Source organism: Astyanax mexicanus, unplaced genomic scaffold (genome assembly GCF_023375975.1).
Source record: "Astyanax mexicanus isolate ESR-SI-001 unplaced genomic scaffold, AstMex3_surface scaffold_49, whole genome shotgun sequence".
NCBI classification, from domain to species: domain Eukaryota; kingdom Metazoa; phylum Chordata; class Actinopteri; order Characiformes; family Acestrorhamphidae; genus Astyanax; species Astyanax mexicanus.
Window position 1 is genome coordinate 426,668 of NW_026040059.1, and position 19,060 is coordinate 445,727.

The window sequence follows — 19,060 nt, forward strand, 5'->3', positions numbered from 1 at the left end:
TTAAATCCTTCTCAGTAGTTTATCGGTTTGGGTCCGCATTGGACCACGTCTGGGTCCGGACCCGGACAGCACTCCGTTTTGTTTTATCAAACCACTCCTTGCTGCCCTGCAGAGAACAACAGGTTCAATATTCAGTTTTACAGTGTTAAATATGTCAGGTCAAGAAAGACTTTCTTTATTTTATATATTTTTTTATAAAAACAAGTATTTATGTTAAGTGAAATCAAGAAAGACCATATTTTATTTTTTTATAAAAAAAATTATTTATGTTAAGTTAATTCAAGAGAAATGGTCTTTTAATTTTATAAAAATAAATAGTTCAACTTTAAATGTCTAGAGATACATTGATGCTGTTAAAAATGCTTTTTCCAATAAAGGGAGTATTGGCAAAACTGGTTATAATTTTTATGTTAAGGCGGCGGGACGTGGTGTGTGCAGCTGCTTAAAGTAACTAATAAAGTAACTTGTAAAGTAACTTAGTTACTTTTAAAATCAAGTAATCCATAAAGTAACTAAGTTACTTTTTAAAGGAGTAATCAGTAATCGGATTACTTTTTCAAAGTAACTATACCATCACTGCATGTACCTTTATTTCAATTGCCTATATGGACAGTGATTTTAAAAAAAGTGAACTTTTAAAACCATAGTGTTAAATGCGATGCAATTAAAACAATTTCCTGGTGCACCTAAGAAAAAAAATTAGGCACAGCAGTGTAACCAGTGCAAAAAGTCAGTCTAGAGCCCTTACACTCACACAATCACACAATTACACACACTTATACTCAAACTCACAATCAGGAAATCAAACATACTCACACTTACACAATCACACACACACACATACTCACACAATCTCTCACTTATACTCAAACTCAATCACTCACTCCCACAATCACTCACTCACACTTACTCACTTACATTCATACTCACACTCGCAAAATCACTCCACTGTAGGGTAATTTACCACAGCATGACTTAGATAAAATTCGGATGTGAGAAATCTCAGAACATGAAATGATGACCAATGAGTCAGAGCTTAGAATTTAAAATATATTAAAGTTTACTTGAAAAATAGTTTCAGCATTACAGATATATAAAAGGAACAAAAAAAAATAGATATATATTAGAAAAGAGTAAAAGTACATCAACGAATACAATCTTGATAGATCAACACATTCGCAACCCAGAGAGAGAGAGAAAGAGAGAGAAAGAGAGAGAGAGAGAGAGAGAGAAAGAAAGAGAAAGAAACTAAAGCCAGTCGAGGGACAGAGAGAACTCCTCAGACTTCATCCAAGCAGTTATACATTTATGCAAATGACGTGATTGAACAGAACTTATCAATATGATTACGTCAGCAAAGTCCAGTTAACAGCATGTTGTCCAGTTTTAATGACGTGATCCGCTCCAGCCTGTCTGTTCTTATCATGATGTTGTTCAGCGCTGTGTCCTTCATGAAAACAGCAGACAGTCCTTAAGTGTCCTAAAGTCTGTGAGAAGATGAAACGGAGGAAAAGAGTGGATGGAAAGATCTTCTGGCCTGTGTGCGACTTTACGCCGTGTAGAACAGGCATGCGCTGGCTATCTGAGGAGAGGTTCCCAGCACTTCACTCAGAGAGCTTGTTGTCTCCTAGTTCATATGCACTGGTCCCAGAACAGCAGAAAAGCAGTGAAGCTTCTCTGCCACTCAGGGTCACGTTCTCCTCACAGCTCTCATTGTTGATGAAAACACTCTGACCTTCCTGATTCCTGAAAAAGTAAAAACAACCTCCAAAGCCTTGTCATAGTGACAGTTAAAAAGAGAGCAGAGATCATAAGGTTATTAAGTGAATTATAATGTGAACAGTAAAAATAATAACTGTATATATAAATGTATAAAACATTTAAGAATAAGAGTGTGAAGGTGTGGTTATCTCCAATCACACCCTTCACTCCCCCCTTCTAGACCAAATGGAATCATCCAAGATTCCATGATGGTCTACATAACGCCTAAGAAGCCCCGGGAGTAATGACAAGTGTCCGCATACAGAGTATGAGAACAAGTGTTTCTTCATCTCAGCTGTGGACATGCTGGGGCCTATTGCACACCAGTCCCCACGCCGGACTCTCCCTGCCTCGTTATGCCCACCATGGATCTGAGAAGATTCATAAACAATTTTTTACTACATTAACTTTCTCTTTTTTTTTTTCAGAATTACAACATAAAGTTATAAAAGTGTTAAAATCAAGTCAATGTTTTTCAACATTGTCACTGTTTTTGCTCTAGACTATAGAATACATAGTCTCAACATTTATTTATCAAATGCCTTCTTATTTTCTTTTAACCTTTCACATTGTCTAATTTAATCTTCAACCATAATAATGTATATTTTTTATACATTAATTAGACATTTTCTTACACTAGATGCTGAGAAGCTGATCTACACCTTTGTTTTGATTAGACTATTGTAATGCATTATTCTCTGGATTACAATTATTATTCTCTACAATTTACAAATTACATCTTGGTCAAAATGCTGCAGCTACAGTTCTAACTCACACACACACAAAAAAAAGAGAGAAGATTATTTAGATTGGATTTTAATATTCATTTAGTGTAAAAAGTGTAAAAATCTCTTAATGGCTTAGCAGCTAAGTATATATCAGGACTCCTGACAGATCGACAATTCCAGCTCATTTGTTGAGAACATTTAGCGTTGCATTCTGTATTTATGCACCAAAGATTTGTAACTCTCTATCAGTTTATATCCATCAGGGATCACCCAGTTCTTCCTTTGAAGCACATCTAAAACTTATTTGTGCACTTCAGATTAATCTTAGTTTTATTTATTTTAAAATAGTTTGTTATGTGCCAAAATTCTTAATGCCAATCTGTAGACAAACAATCCTCAACTTTACACATACTCAGAAATCCTTAAAGCATTGTTCAGAATATTTAGTCTGATTAGTGCTGTTATTTGAGGGCGAACACACAAAAAGCATAAAACACCCCTTTTTTATTTTAGTTATTAAATTGAGAGTTCAGTTCCTCCAAAAACTCTGATGAGTATGATGCAGTCAGTGCATTTCCTCTATATACTATGTAAACTTATTTTCCGTCTGTTAACCTGAGTCTAAAAACATTTGGCTGATGTTAGAATTTAAATGTGTGTGGAGTTGTGTCCACAAGCTGTTGTAGGCATGGTCCACCTAAGTTTAGACTAACTAGTTTCTATGGCAGTGATTTCAAACCTATGAGCTGCAGTGGTCCTGCTTGAAGTTATTGGCCTAATATTTATTTTTCTTGTTCAGTTCCAATATATGTTTTTTTGCGAACTGTGCTACCTGTAAATTAATTGCAAAAATAAAAACATATTTAAGTTTCACTTGTTTGGCATAGTTGCAAGACTGTTAGCTGGTGGTTTAGCAAGCTAGTTATTATTATATATATTGAATTAATTAATATTAATGCACATATAAGAGAAAGATTTCTATCTTACCCTATTTTTTTTAAAGCTTTTGGAGCAAACAAAGCTCTTTTTGTAGTTGATAGTCTACATTGATGTATTAATAAGATTTTAAATGGTTGATTTTTATTTAAGCCAGCATGCTTGGTTACTTTAGCTAGTTACAACTACATCTGAGTTTATATGTATTAATTTTGTCAAAAGCCAGTAAACAACTTCCCTTACATAAGCCTAAGCGGAGATGATATTTGTTGAAAATGTTTTATACAAATCATAGTCATTAGACAACATAAATTACGTAATATAAACCTAAAAGAACTTTGCAGTGAAAATTGAGGGCCAGTAAGCGATAGGCCTCTAATGTATTAATCTGCCCAGCAACCATGTTTGGCTACTATTTACAATTAAATATATATATGTATATATATATATATATAAATACATATATATATATATATATACATATATATACATATACATACATACACACATACATATATATATATTTATATGTACACACACATATATACATATATACACATATACATACTTTTTTTTTTCTTAAAAAGAAAGGTAAAACAGTCATAATTTGAGTCACCACCAGATTTAAAGTTTAACCAAACATTTTCTACATGAGGCATAAACATCAAAAATTAAATAAAATCACTCCTTTTAATGAAAAAAAAAAAGTACACAGGCATAAAAATAAAAAATAAAAAATCTGGTCTCACGTCTCCGTTGCTGGCTCAGGCTGAGGGGTGAATCCACTGGGCTGATTGGCTGCTGGGGGTGGGTGGTGTTGATGGTTGAGCAGGTGCTGTCTGAAGCGGTCTCTGATCGCTCAGTTCTTCCAGATCTGAAACCAGTTTCCTGGACCAGTGCTGTAACATTTCAATCACAGCAGGTCCGGTGAAGATGCAGTCCAGCCATCGACCGACAGCTGGACCAAACATAGTCTCTCATCTGAGACTCTCCTCATGAAGTGCTCTGGTTCAGATGATGTTCACAGTACTGTTGCAGAGGACCCTGTCTCTGAGGGTCAAAACTCCTGTGATGAGCACCACCCCCGCCTTCTCAAACACCCAGAAAACAGCACTGAGCAACATTCAGTCAAAAGAGAAAAATCCCTCCAAAAAAAAAAACTCAAAAGAAAAAATAATAATAAAAAATAAATCCTGAAATGAATTCTATAATATGGTTAAAAATTGTTTAGCCTCATGAAATAACTAAAACAAAAATTATTTCCAGCCAAACGATGCTTGATATTCCTAAACTGTATAAACATTGTCATTATATTGTTGTGCTCTGATGGGGACTCAAAATATAGCCAAGAATATGCAAGCAAGTTCTTCATTGCCAGAAATAGAAAACATATGGAAAGCAAAACAGAAAGCTTTGTTTTTTTTTTTAAAGACATCTGATGTCTCCTTGTTTAAAAGTCAGAAAGAGAGACCCAATTCACTGCAGCTCGTAATAGATCCAATACTAAGTTTGTCAAATTACACCTTTCCAAAGAAAGTAAGATCTTTCCTTACTGGTTTCTTAAATCTACTATCCTCATTAAGGGTGTACTCACACTAGGCCCGGTTGGGTTGAATCGTGCCGGAGCACGGTTCGGCCCCCTCCCCACTCCCCCGCAGGCCTGCACTCACACTGCGCTAAACGTCCCGTGCTCGAGCACGCTTTCGTCAACAGGTGACTTTTGTTTTGAAGAACAGTATGCGCGCGCAAAACAATGGAGTTCAGGATTGTACTGTTGTTTTTGTTTCTCTGGAGTCGTTTTGGGCGTGCAAATACGCAACTGAACCAGAGATTCATTGATTGTGCAACACAACGATTTACTGCTAATCGTGCTGCACGTGTAAGAAGGTTTTTACACAAGCAGCAGACGTCCAGGGAGAAATTTGCAGCTTTACTCGCGGACTACAATTCACGTTCATCAGTAAGGTAGACGTACTTGCTATATACATAAATAGTGACCAAAGGAGCGAAACATAAAACTCAAGTAATAATAAAATGTGTCACTGACGTCATCTTGATCCGTGCCTGGGCACGGTTTGCGCTCACACTGCATCTGTACCGTGCCCGGGTCCAAGTGAACCGTGCTCGGGCCCACCTCTCCAAGCGGGCCCGGGCACGGTTCAGCGTACCGTGCCCGGGCACGGTTCGGAGCGATCACACTACCCAAACGAACCGTGCTTTGGGAGGTAACCGTGCCCGGGCACGGTTCGGATTGCCTAGTGTGAGTACACCCTAAGAGAATCAAAAGGTCAGCATAGACTGAGATACACGAGAACCACAAGAGAAATTAGATATGTGTATTCTTTAAATCTCATTCAGCTGAGACTCAGCTGAAATCAGTCTCAATAAGAAAAGAATAAGAATAGAAAAGGCCTAAACCACATGAAGACAGAAGCTGTGTTCAGAATGGCTCACTCATTAACTCTTTCACTATGTAGCATTTTCTATTTACTGAACGAATTATGGAACAACCAAACAATAAACCATGTTTGTCCTGCTCTGAGGACGTCTAATACAACAGCACTGCATTGCATTATAGTATATTTTGGAATTTCTAAATTTTGTGATGCATTAGGTTGTTTCATAGTGAACTATATAGGGAATAGAATGTACTGCTGGGGTTTTAAACAGTACTGCAAAAATGGTTTACACACTATATAGTGCACTATTTCTGGAATAGGGAGCGATTCTGACACAGCCACACACACATTATATTCATCATTAGATTCGCTTATAGAATATCAGAGTTAGACAAATGTTAGAAACATACACACTTTCACACATGCACAGACACACACACACACACACACCAAATGTGATAGAAGATAGCAGAGAAGAGATGTTTTGTCTATCTCTCTCACTGCTTCATTCAACACACACAGAAACACACACACACACACTGTCTCAAAACCCTGGAATCCTCATCTCTTTTCTGTTTCAATCAGGGATGACTTTCACAATGTGGACATTTGTACAAAACTCATCACTACTATTTAAACATGAAGCAGTCTAAACTGCCATCCTCAGAATTCTACAGCATTCTCCATAAAGATAATGAAACGTGTTACATTGAACAGTACCAGCATGGCTCAATATTCTGCCCTACTTTAATATATGTATATTGTGTTTATATGCTAACGATTCCAAACTTTTGAACAGCACTACATAAACACACACACACACAGACGTTTTCCATTCTAGAACTGCAGGTTCATTACAACATCTCAAGGTATAGCAAGGTTTCATTCATAGTCAACTCTGCTATTGGTTACCTGTTTAACTCTTTAACAGGCCAGGATTCTTGACATTACACCACTAAATCTTGAGGATTTCTATATAAGAATTACATAAGCTTTCATGTTTGAGGAGGGACTTTACTGAAAAGCATAATTGCAATTTTAATAGAACATATAAAAAATGTTTAAGTAAATCTGATGATGTCAAAATATAATGAAAAAAAATCATAAAATTAGATTTTCCTGAATAAAAATTTGGGTTGATTACTGTTACTGATCTGGAATTATTTAGTGAAGTAGAGAGAAAACAACCAGCTTCTCCAAGTAACATGTAGGTGGTACAAACCCCTGTAGCCCATATATGGGACAAGACATGTTAAGGGGTTAAACCATTAACAGAGTTTGAACCATTTTGTGCTATCGACTTAGGCAAGTCTGAAACCAGAATCAGTGCTGCCAACTTATTTTAATTTCTTTTAATACATGTATATATTTTAAAAAATTCGCTGGATTGGTCTAAAAGAAATCTAGTGATGTGGTCCAAATTTGGCTAAACTGAGCTGAATTTCTCAAAATATGTGTTTCAAAATTGTGTAAAGAAGTTTAGCCATCATTACAAAAATAAATCTAGCCAAAAATTAAAATTCCATCACCACCTTTAGGATGTATAGGATGATAAAATATTAAGATGTATATCATTTTTTAAACATTTTATAGAAATTACTGAGACAACTCACCACCTCCCACAGGTTTCCGGACAGAATAAATGGTGTCGGGTCCAAAACTGATTTAAAAATGATTGCAATGTACCTCAGTTCCAGAATTAAACCCACACACACACAGCCTCCATAAAGACATGACACATATAGACACACATAGGTCTTCTGTAATGCTGAAAACCTTCTTTATACATTAATTTTACCAAATAATCGTTAGAACTGGGATTAAAACGACCATAGACACAAAGACCACAACTACCATGACCAAGTGAAGAATCCTTTTCTGCAACTGTGTTTACTTTACTTTCCCTTACATAGCCTCACACTACCTCACACTGCCTCACACTACCTAATCTAATCTATATTTGGCGCCATATATAATATTGGTATATTTCTCTACCTCATCTGATGGTAAGATCTCATCCTCTCCTAATCTGCTGTGGTGGTGCACCACCTTTGAACACTTGGGAGATAAGGATCATGCAAGACGAAAAAGCGTCGCGACTACGACAATATTGGTATACACTACTCTTATAGCCAGGTTCTGTGGTCGAGGTACTGCTCCAGGACCCCCGAACTATAAGGTACGAGCTCTAAGCTCCGTTTGGACCGGTACTGTTCCAGGACCAAACCACCAACTGCCACACAAACACCTTTATGGCCGGTTTCTAGGACCGGTACTGTTCCAGGACCCCCGAACCATAAGGCAAACAGGCCAAAAAGCCCCCCCTGGTCCGGTACTGTTCCAGGACCAGGGCATCATCTCGCAAGTCACCTTAACTCCCAGTGCCAGCCCTTTTGATATTACTTAATTAAATGTAACCTACCTTACACAGCAGTTGGTCATGACAGTATAGAAGGTCCATAAATTACAGGCCCAAAGCAGCATCATTCTTTTTTTTTATTTTTTTTTATCACAACCGAGCAGAAACACCAAAAGCTGTAGGGTAATTTACCACAGCATGACTTAGATAAAATTCGGATGTGAGAAATCTCAGAACATGAAATGATGACCAATGAGTCAGAGCTTAGAATTTAAAATATATTAAAGTTTACTTGAAAAATAGTTTCAGCATTACAGATATATAAAAGGAACAAAAAAAAATAGATATATATTAGAAAAGAGTAAAAGTACATCAACGAATACAATCTTGATAGATCAACACATTCGCAACCCAGAGAGAGAGAGAAAGAGAGAGAAAGAGAAAGAGAGAGAGAGAGAGAGAAAGAGAGAGAAAGAGAGAGAGAGAGAGAGAGAGAGAGAGAGAGAGAGAGAGAGAAAGAAAGAGAAAGAAACTAAAGCCAGTCGAGGGACAGAGAGAACTCCTCAGACTTCATCCAAGCAGTTATACATTTATGCAAATGACGTGATTGAACAGAACTTATCAATATGATTACGTCAGCAAAGTCCAGTTAACAGCATGTTGTCCAGTTTTAATGACGTGATCCGCTCCAGCCTGTCTGTTCTTATCATGATGTTGTTCAGCGCTGTGTCCTTCATGAAAACAGCAGACAGTCCTTAAGTGTCCTAAAGTCTGTGAGAAGATGAAACGGAGGAAAAGAGTGGATGGAAAGATCTTCTGGCCTGTGTGCGACTTTACGCCGTGTAGAACAGGCATGCGCTGGCTATCTGAGGAGAGGTTCCCAGCACTTCACTCAGAGAGCTTGTTGTCTCCTAGTTCATATGCACTGGTCCCAGAACAGCAGAAAAGCAGTGAAGCTTCTCTGCCACTCAGGGTCACGTTCTCCTCACAGCTCTCATTGTTGATGAAAACACTCTGACCTTCCTGATTCCTGAAAAAGTAAAAACAACCTCCAAAGCCTTGTCATAGTGACAGTTAAAAAGAGAGCAGAGATCATAAGGTTATTAAGTGAATTATAATGTGAACAGTAAAAATAATAACTGTATATATAAATGTATAAAACATTTAAGAATAAGAGTGTGAAGGTGTGGTTATCTCCAATCACACCCTTCACCACTCACACACCCATACACTCATACACACTATCACATTCACTCACCCTCACAATCACATACTTACTCATACTTACACTTACACAAACATTCACTCACACACACTCACACACACACACCGGAAAGGTTAATCTATGTCACACACAGACACTGAGGAGTCATCATAAACAGCAAATCCTGCATAGAGGGGCTGAGTGAATGTGGTGTAGAATGTGTGTGAGTGTGTGTGTGTGTGTATCAGAGGAGACGCTGTAGAAGGACAGAATGCCGGAGGGACAGTCCACATACACTCCTACTCTCCTACAGCCGAAGGGAGGAGGGCGGAGTTTAGTGATGTTTAGATTGTGATGAACAGAGTATTCATTATCAGAGCAGAACAGACTCATGGAGTTTCTATTCCATCCAAACTGACGGTCAAAACTCACTCCTTTCCTGCGGATGGTTTTATAACTCAGAACTAATTTAGCTCCTCCCCTCCCACTCCACTCAGCCTCCCAGTAACAGCGCCCAGTAAAACTCTCTCTACTCAGAACCTGCAGATACACATTAAACCCCTCTGGATGATCAGGATATGACTCCAGCTCCTCTCTCCTCACCGCCATCCTGTTCTTCTCACTCAGAGAGAGACGAGGGTGTGCTGTGTTTGGATCCAGTGTCAAATCACAGCCGTCTGAACAGAAGAACACACATTACACACACTGCACTGATACAGAGAGAGAGTGTGTGTGTTTGTGTGTGTGTGTTTGTATGTGTGTGTGAGTGGGTGTTTGTGTGTGTGTGTGTGTGTGTGTTAAGTCTGTGTGTGTCGGTGTGTGAACTTACATTTCTTTAGTCCTGGTTTGATTCTGATTTTCCCTCTATTTTCCACCCTAAACACAAACACACCAATACACAAACACACACAAACAGGCGGAAGGTATTAATGTAAATTAACTAGTTATTAAATAATGTATTAAATAATCACAATCAAGTAAATAAATGAACATTGTAATCAGTATTCAGACTCTCTCTCCCTTACACACAAATACACACACACAACCCTCCAACTAGGTCAGGGTTCTGCACATGTTTGCAATTTTGCATTGCACTGCATTTAAAAACGTGATGGCAGGAATGTATGAGTGGGAACACTAGGCTCGGCAGATGATGCAATTTACGGAACACGGAACATTTTAACGTAAGCAGATACAGAGAGCCATGTGTATGCCCACTTTAGTCTTGTGAGATCTCATCACACCCATACTTTAGTTACTACTCAAGACGAGAAAGGGTGAATTGTAATAAAATTGTGGCTTACAGTTTACTGAAGTAGGAGGTACATTTATAGTTGCAAGAAAATGTATGTGAACCCCTTAGGATTACTTGGATTTCTGCATAAATTGGTAATTAAATGTGTTCTGATCTTCACAACAAGAGACCAACACAGTCTGCTTAAACTAATACCACAAAAATATATATGTTTGCATGGTTTTATTGAACACAAAATGTTAACATTCACAGTGCAGGGTGGAAAAAGTATGTGAACCTTTGGTAGCAATAACCTTAACCAAACGTTTCCTGTAGTTGCAGATCAGACCTGCACAACGGTCAGGAGGAATTTTGGACCATTTCTCTTCACAAAACTGTTTTAGTTCAGCAATATTCTTGGGTTATCTGGTGTGAATCGCTCTCTCGAGGTCATGCCACAGCATTTCAATTGGGCTGAGGTAAGGACTCTCCAGAAGGTGTATTTTCTTCTGTTGAAGCCGTTCAGTTGTTGATTTACTTGTATGTTTTGGGTCGTTGTTGCATCATCCATCCTCCGTTGAATATCAGTTGGCAGACAGATGGTCTAAATTTTTCTTGCAAAATTTCTTGTCAAACTTGGGAATTCATTTTCCAGTTGAAGACGGCAATCTGTCCAGGCCCTGAGGCAGCAAAGCAGCCCCAAACCATGATATTCACCCTCCACCATATTTCACAGTTGGGATGAGGTTTTGATGATTGTGGGCTGTGCCTTTTTTCCTCTCCGCACAAAGCGCTGTGTTTTTCTTCCAAACAACTAAATTTTGGTTTCATCTGTCCACAGTATATTTAGCCAGTACTGCTGTGGAACATCCAGGTGCTCTTTGGCAAACTTTAAACATGCAGCAATGCACAGCAGTGGCTTCCTCCGTGGTGTCCTCCGATGAGCTCCATTCTTGTTTAATGTTTTCTTTATTGTAGGTTTGTCAACAAATATGTTAGCATGCCCCAGAGATCACTGTAAGTCTTTAGCTGAAACTCTAGGACTCTTCCTCACCTCATTGATCATTCTGTGCTGTGCTCTTGCAGTCCTCTTTACAGGACGACAATACAAACAACTTCAATAACAACAACTACAAAAAATAACCAGCCTGTGATATGTTATTACAATATTTTACAAAAAAAACCCATAAAAATTACTTCAACCATCCAGACCTGACCAGAGCATTAGTACAGAGAAATTAATATATAGTTAATAAATTAAAATATATAAGCGGTGGCTCAACAATAGCTAGATACGAATCCTGTTTGAATCCTGTTCATGTAGCTTGCCATCAGAGCCGCGAGGGAGAACAATTGCCCTGTCTCTCTCTGGGTGGGTAAATGGCACTCTTTCTCCTCATCACTCCAAGGGTGATGCGGATCAGCACAAGGCCTTTATGAGCAAATAATGCTTTAAATTCAATAACCAAGATTGGGCCAAGGTACCACGACGGTTCTGCCACCGTCTGAAAGAGTCTGTCTTTGGCTATCACATGTGCGACTTTCGGCAACTTTTACTGTATGGTTGATTTTATATGAATTTTTATTTATATTAAATAATACTTAAAATTAAATAACTCAAGATTGACCCAAACCATCACAATGGTTCTACCATCTGAAAGAGATTGTCTTTGGCTATCACGTGTGCGAGATTGGGCAACTTTCACTGCATGGTTGATTTTATATGAATTTTTATGGGACCAGAACATACCATTTCACACAGTAGGGGGGGGGAACGGAAAAAAACATTTCACATGGGGGGGTGGGGAGGGGGGGAGACCGGAACATACCATATCACAAAGAAGAGGGGGGACCGGAACATACCATCATTTAAAAGAGTCTGTTTTAGCCTATCATGTGTGCGACTTTTGGAAACTTACACTCTATGGTTGATTTTTAATAATGCTTAAAGTTAAATTACTCAAGATTGGCACATACTACCACAACGGTTCTGCCATCGTTTGAAAGAGACTGTCTTAACCTATCATCAGTGCGACTTTCGCCAACGTACACGTTATCGTTGATTTTTTATGAATTTTTATTTATATTAAATAATGCTTAAAATTCAATAAGTCAAGATTGGCACATACTAACACAACGGTTCTGCCATCGTTTGAAAGAGACTGTCTTAAGCTATCAAGTGTGCGACTGACTGTGTTAATCTATCATGTGTGCGACTTTCGGCAACGTACACATTATCGTTGATTTTTTATGAATTTTTATTTATATAAAATAATGCTTAAAATTCAATAAGTCAAGATTGGCACATACTACCACAACGGTTCTGCCATCGTTTGAAAGAGACTGTCTTAACCTATCATGTGTGCGACTTTCGGCAACGTACACGCTATCGTTGATTTTTTATGAATTTTTATTTATATTAAATAATGCTTAAAATTCAATAACTCAAGATTGCGACATACTACCACAACGTTTCTGCCATCGTTTGAAAGAGACTGTCTTATTCTATCATGTGTGCGACTTTCGGCAACGTACACGTTATCGTTGATTTTTTATGAATTTTTATTTATATTAAATAATGCTTAAAATTCAATAACTCAAGATTGGCACATACTACCACAACGGTTCTGCCATCGTTTGAAAGAGACTGTCTTAACCTATCATGTGTGCGAATTTCGGCAACGTACACGTTATCGTTGATTTTTTATGAATTTTTATTTATATTAAATAATGCTTAAAATTCAATAACTCAAGATTGGCACATACTACCACAAAGGTTCTGCCATTGTTTGAAAGAGACTGTCTTAACCTATTATGTGTGCGACTTTCGGCAACGTACACGTTATCGTTGATTTTTTATGAATTTTTATTTATATTAAATAATGCTTAAAATTCAATAACTCAAGATTGGCACATACTACCACAAAGGTTCTGCCATTGTTTGAAAGAGACTGTCTTATTCTATCATGTGTGCGACATTCGGCAACGTACACGTTATCGTTGATTTTTTATGAATTTTTATTTATATTAAATAATGCTTAAAATTCAATAACTCAAGATTGGCACATACTACCACAATGGTTCTGCCATCGTTTGAAAGAGACTGTCTTATTCTATCATGTGTGCGACTTTCGGCAACGTACACGTTATCGTTGATTTTTTATGAATTTTTATTTATATTAAATAATGCTTAAAATTCAATAACTCAAGATTGGCACATACTACCACAAAGGTTCTGCCATCCTGTGAAAGAGACTGTCTAATTCTATCATGTGTGCGACTTTCGGCAACGTACACGTTATCGTTGATTTTTTATGAATTTTTATTTATATTAAATAATGCTTAAAATTCAATAACTCAAGATTGGCACAAACTACCACAACGGTTCTGCCATTGTTTGAAAGAGACTGTCTTAACCTATCATGTGTGAGAATTTCGGCAACGTACACGTTATCGTTGATTTTTTATGAATTTTTATTTATATTAAATAATGCTTAAAATTCAATAACTCAAGATTGGCACATACTACCACAAAGGTTCTGCCATTGTTTGAAAGAGACTGTCTTAACCTATTATGTGTGCGACTTTCGGCAACGTACACGTTATCGTTGATTTTTTATGAATTTTTATTTATATTAAATAATGCTTAAAATTCAATAACTCAAGATTGGCACATACTACCACAAAGGTTCTGCCATTGTTTGAAAGAGACTGTCTTAACCTATCATGTGTGCGAATTTCGGCAACGTACACGTTATCGTTGATTTTTAATGAATTTTTATTTATTCTAAATAATGCTTAAAATTCAATAACTCAAGATTGGCACATACTACCACAAAGGTTCTGCCATTGTTTGAAAGAGACTGTCTTATTCTATCATGTGTGCGACAATCGGCAACGTACACATTATCGTTGATTTTTTATGAATTTTTATTTATTCTAAATAATGCTTAAAATTCAATAACTCAAGATTGGGACATACTACCACAACGGTTCTGCCTTTGTTTGAAAGAGACTGTCTTAACCTATCATGTGTGAGAATTTCGGCAACGTACACGTTATCGTTGATTTTTTATGAATTTTTATTTATATTAAATAATGCTTAAAATTCAATAACTCAAGATTGGCACATACTACCACAAAGGTTCTGCCATTGTTTGAAAGAGACTGTCTTAACCTATTATGTGTGCGACTTTCGGCAACGTACACGTTATCGTTGATTTTGTATGAATTTTTATTTATATTAAATAATGCTTAAAATTCAATAACTCAAGATTGGCACATACTACCACAAAGGTTCTGCCATTGTTTGAAAGAGACTGTCTTATTCTATCATGTGTGCGACATTCGGCAACGTACACATTATCGTTGATTTTTTATGAATTTTTATTTATTCTAAATAATGCTTAAAATTCAATAACTCAAGATTGGCACATACTACCACAACGGTTCTGCCTTTGTTTGAAAGAGACTGTCTTATTCTATCATGTGTGCGACTTCCGGCAACGTACACGTTATCGTTGATTTTTTATGAATTTTTATTTATATTAAATAATGCTTAAAATTCAATAACTCAAGATTGCGAAATACTACCACAACGGTTCTGCCATCGTTTGAAAGAGACTGTCTTAACCTATCATGTGTGCGACTTTCGGCAACGTACACGTTATCGTTGATTTTTTATGAATTTTTATTTATATTAAATAATGCTTAAAATTCAATAACTCAAGATTGCGACATACTACCACAACGGTTCTGCCATCGTTTGAAAGAGACTGTCTAATTCTATCATGTGTGCGACTTTCGGCAACGTACACGTTATCGTTGATTTTTTATGAATTTTTATTTATATTAAATAATGCTTAAAATTCAATAACTCAAGATTGGCACATACTACCACAAAGGTTCTGCCATTGTTTGAAAGAGACTGTCTTATTCTATCATGTGTGCGACATTCGGCAACGTACACATTATCGTTGATTTTTAATGAATTTTTATTTATTCTAAATAATGCTTAAAATTCAATAACTCAAGATTGGGACATACTACCACAACGGTTCTGCCATTGTTTGAAAGAGACTGTCTTAACCTATCATGTGTGCGAATTTCGGCAACGTACACGTTATCGTTGATTTTTTATGAATTTTTATTTATATTAAATAATGCTTAAAATTCAATAACTCAAGATTGGCACATACTACCACAAAGGTTCTGCCTTTGTTTGAAAGATACTGTCTTAACCTATCATGTGTGCGAATTTCGGCAACGTACCCATTATCGTTGATTTTTTATGAATTTTTATTTATATTAAATAATGCTTAAAATTCAATAACTCAAGATTGGGACATACTACCACAACGGTTCTGCCTTTGTTTGAAAGAGACTGTCTTAACCTATCATGTGTGAGAATTTCGGCAACGTACACGTTATCGTTGATTTTTTATGAATTTTTATTTATATTAAATAATGCTTAAAATTCAATAACTCAAGATTGGCACATACTACCACAAAGGTTCTGCCATTGTTTGAAAGAGACTGTCTTAACCTATTATGTGTGCGACTTTCGGCAACGTACACGTTATCGTTGATTTTTTATGAATTTTTATTTATATTAAATAATGCTTAAAATTCAATAACTCAAGATTGGCACATACTACCACAAAGGTTCTGCCATTGTTTGAAAGAGACTGTCTTAACCTATCATGTGTGCGAATTTCGGCAACGTACACGTTATCGTTGATTTTTTATGAATTTTTATTTATATTAAATAATGCTTAAAATTCAATAACTCAAGATTGGCACATACTACCACAAAGGTTCTGCCATTGTTTGAAAGAGACTGTCTTAACCTATTATGTGTGCGACTTTCGGCAACGTACACGTTATCGTTGATTTTTTATGAATTTTTATTTATATTAAATAATGCTTAAAATTCAATAACTCAAGATTGGGACATACTACCACAACGGTTCTGCCTTTGTTTGAAAGAGACTGTCTTAACCTATCATGTGTGAGAATTTCGGCAACGTACACGTTATCGTTGATTTTTTATGAATTTTTATTTATATTAAATAATGCTTAAAATTCAATAACTCAAGATTGGCACATACTACCACAAAGGTTCTGCCATTGTTTGAAAGAGACTGTCTTAACCTATTATGTGTGCGACTTTCGGCAACGTACACGTTATCGTTGATTTTTTATGAATTTTTATTTATATTAAATAATGCTTAAAATTCAATAACTCAAGATTGGCACATACTACCACAAAGGTTCTGCCATTGTTTGAAAGAGACTGTCTTAACCTATCATGTGTGCGAATTTCGGCAACGTACACGTTATCGTTGATTTTTTATGAATTTTTATTTATATTAAATAATGCTTAAAATTCAATAACTCAAGATTGGCACATACTACCACAAAGGTTCTGCCATTGTTTGAAAGAGACTGTCTTAACCTATTATGTGTGCGACTTTCGGCAACGTACACGTTATCGTTGATTTTTTATGAATTTTTATTTATATTAAATAATGCTTAAAATTCAATAACTCAAGATTGGCACATACTACCACAAAGGTTCTGCCATTGTTTGAAAGAGACTGTCTTATTCTATCATGTGTGCGACATTCGGCAACGTACACGTTATCGTTGATTTTTTATGAATTTTTATTTATATTAAATAATGCTTAAAATTCAATAACTCAAGATTGGCACATACTACCACAAAGGTTCTGCCATTGTTTGAAAGAGACTGTCTTAACCTATTATGTGTGCGACTTTCGGCAACGTACACGTTATCGTTGATTTTTTATGAATTTTTATTTATATTAAATAATGCTTAAAATTCAATAACTCAAGATTGGGACATACTACCACAACGGTTCTGCCTTTGTTTGAAAGAGACTGTCTTAACCTATCATGTGTGAGAATTTCGGCAACGTACACGTTATCGTTGATTTTTTATGAATTTTTATTTATATTAAATAATGCTTAAAATTCAATAACTCAAGATTGGCACATACTACCACAAAGGTTCTGCCATTGTTTGAAAGAGACTGTCTTAACCTATTATGTGTGCGACTTTCGGCAACGTACACGTTATCGTTGATTTTTTATGAATTTTTATTTATATTAAATAATGCTTAAAATTCAATAACTCAAGATTGGCACATACTACCACAAAGGTTCTGCCATTGTTTGAAAGAGACTGTCTTAACCTATCATGTGTGCGAATTTCGGCAACGTACACGTTATCGTTGATTTTTTATGAATTTTTATTTATATTAAATAATGCTTAAAATTCAATAACTCAAGATTGGCACATACTACCACAAAGGTTCTGCCATTGTTTGAAAGAGACTGTCTTAACCTATTATGTGTGCGACTTTCGGCAACGTACACGTTATCGTTGATTTTTTATGAATTTTTATTTATATTAAATAATGCTTAAAATTCAATAACTCAAGATTGGCACATACTACCACAAAGGTTCTGCCATTGTTTGAAAGAGACTGTCTTAACCTATCATGTGTGCGAATTTCGGCAACGTACACGTTATCGTTGATTTTTTATGAATTTTTATTTATATTAAATAATGCTTAAAATTCAATAACTCAAGATTGGCACATACTACCACAAAGGTTCTGCCATTGTTTGAAAGAGACTGTCTTATTCTATCATGTGTGCGACATTCGGCAACGTACACATTATCGTTGATTTTTTATGAATTTTTATTTATTCTAAATAATGCTTAAAATTCAATAACTCAAGATTGGGACATACTACCACAACGGTTCTGCCTTTGTTTGAAAGAGACTGTCTTAACCTATCATGTGTGAGAATTTCGGCAACGTACACGTTATCGTTGATTTTTTATGAATTTTTATTTATATTAAATAATGCTTAAAATTCAATAACTCAAGATTGGCACATACTACCACAAAGGTTCTGCCATTGTTTGAAAGAGACTGTCTTAACCTATTATGTGTGCGACTTTCGGCAACGTACACGTTATCGTTGATTTTTTATGAATTTTTATTTATATTAAATAATGCTTAAAATTCAATAACTCAAGATTGGCACATACTACCACAAAGGTTCTGCCATTGTTTGAAAGAGACTGTCTTAACCTATTATGTGTGCGACTTTCGGCAACGTACACGTTATCGTTGATTTTTTATGAATTTTTATTTATATTAAATAATGCTTAAAATTCAATAACTCAAGATTGGCACATACTACCACAAAGGTTCTGCCATTGTTTGAAAGAGACTGTCTTATTCTATCATGTGTGCGACATTCGGCAACGTACACGCTATCGTTGATTTTTTATGAATTTTTATTTATATTAAATAATGCTTAAAATTCAATAACTCAAGATTGGCACATACTACCACAAAGGTTCTGCCATTGTTTGAAAGAGACTGTCTTAACCTATCA

General features: G+C 36.1%; 2 protein-coding genes across 4 annotated transcripts in view; one reads left to right on the forward strand and one right to left on the reverse strand.

The window, feature by feature from the left end:
* LOC125797544 (uncharacterized) overlaps positions 1-19,060 on the forward strand; it is a 139,957-nt gene that overhangs the window by 30,914 nt on the left and 89,983 nt on the right. The gene's annotated exons all lie outside the window — the stretch shown is intronic.
* Positions 8,448-19,060, reverse strand: part of LOC125797547 (stonustoxin subunit beta-like) — an 83,721-nt gene continuing 73,108 nt past the window's right edge. For all 3 annotated transcript variants that reach the window (XR_007436375.1, XM_049473995.1, XM_049473994.1), the window contains 2 exons: positions 10,217-10,263; positions 8,448-10,064 (listed from right to left, as the gene is read on the reverse strand). Coding sequence is in view for 2 of the 3 variants with exons in the window: in XM_049473995.1 (XP_049329952.1) it covers positions 9,556-10,064; positions 10,217-10,263 (556 nt within the window). In the remaining variant the exon portion in view is untranslated. The remainder of the gene's footprint in view (positions 10,065-10,216; positions 10,264-19,060) is intronic.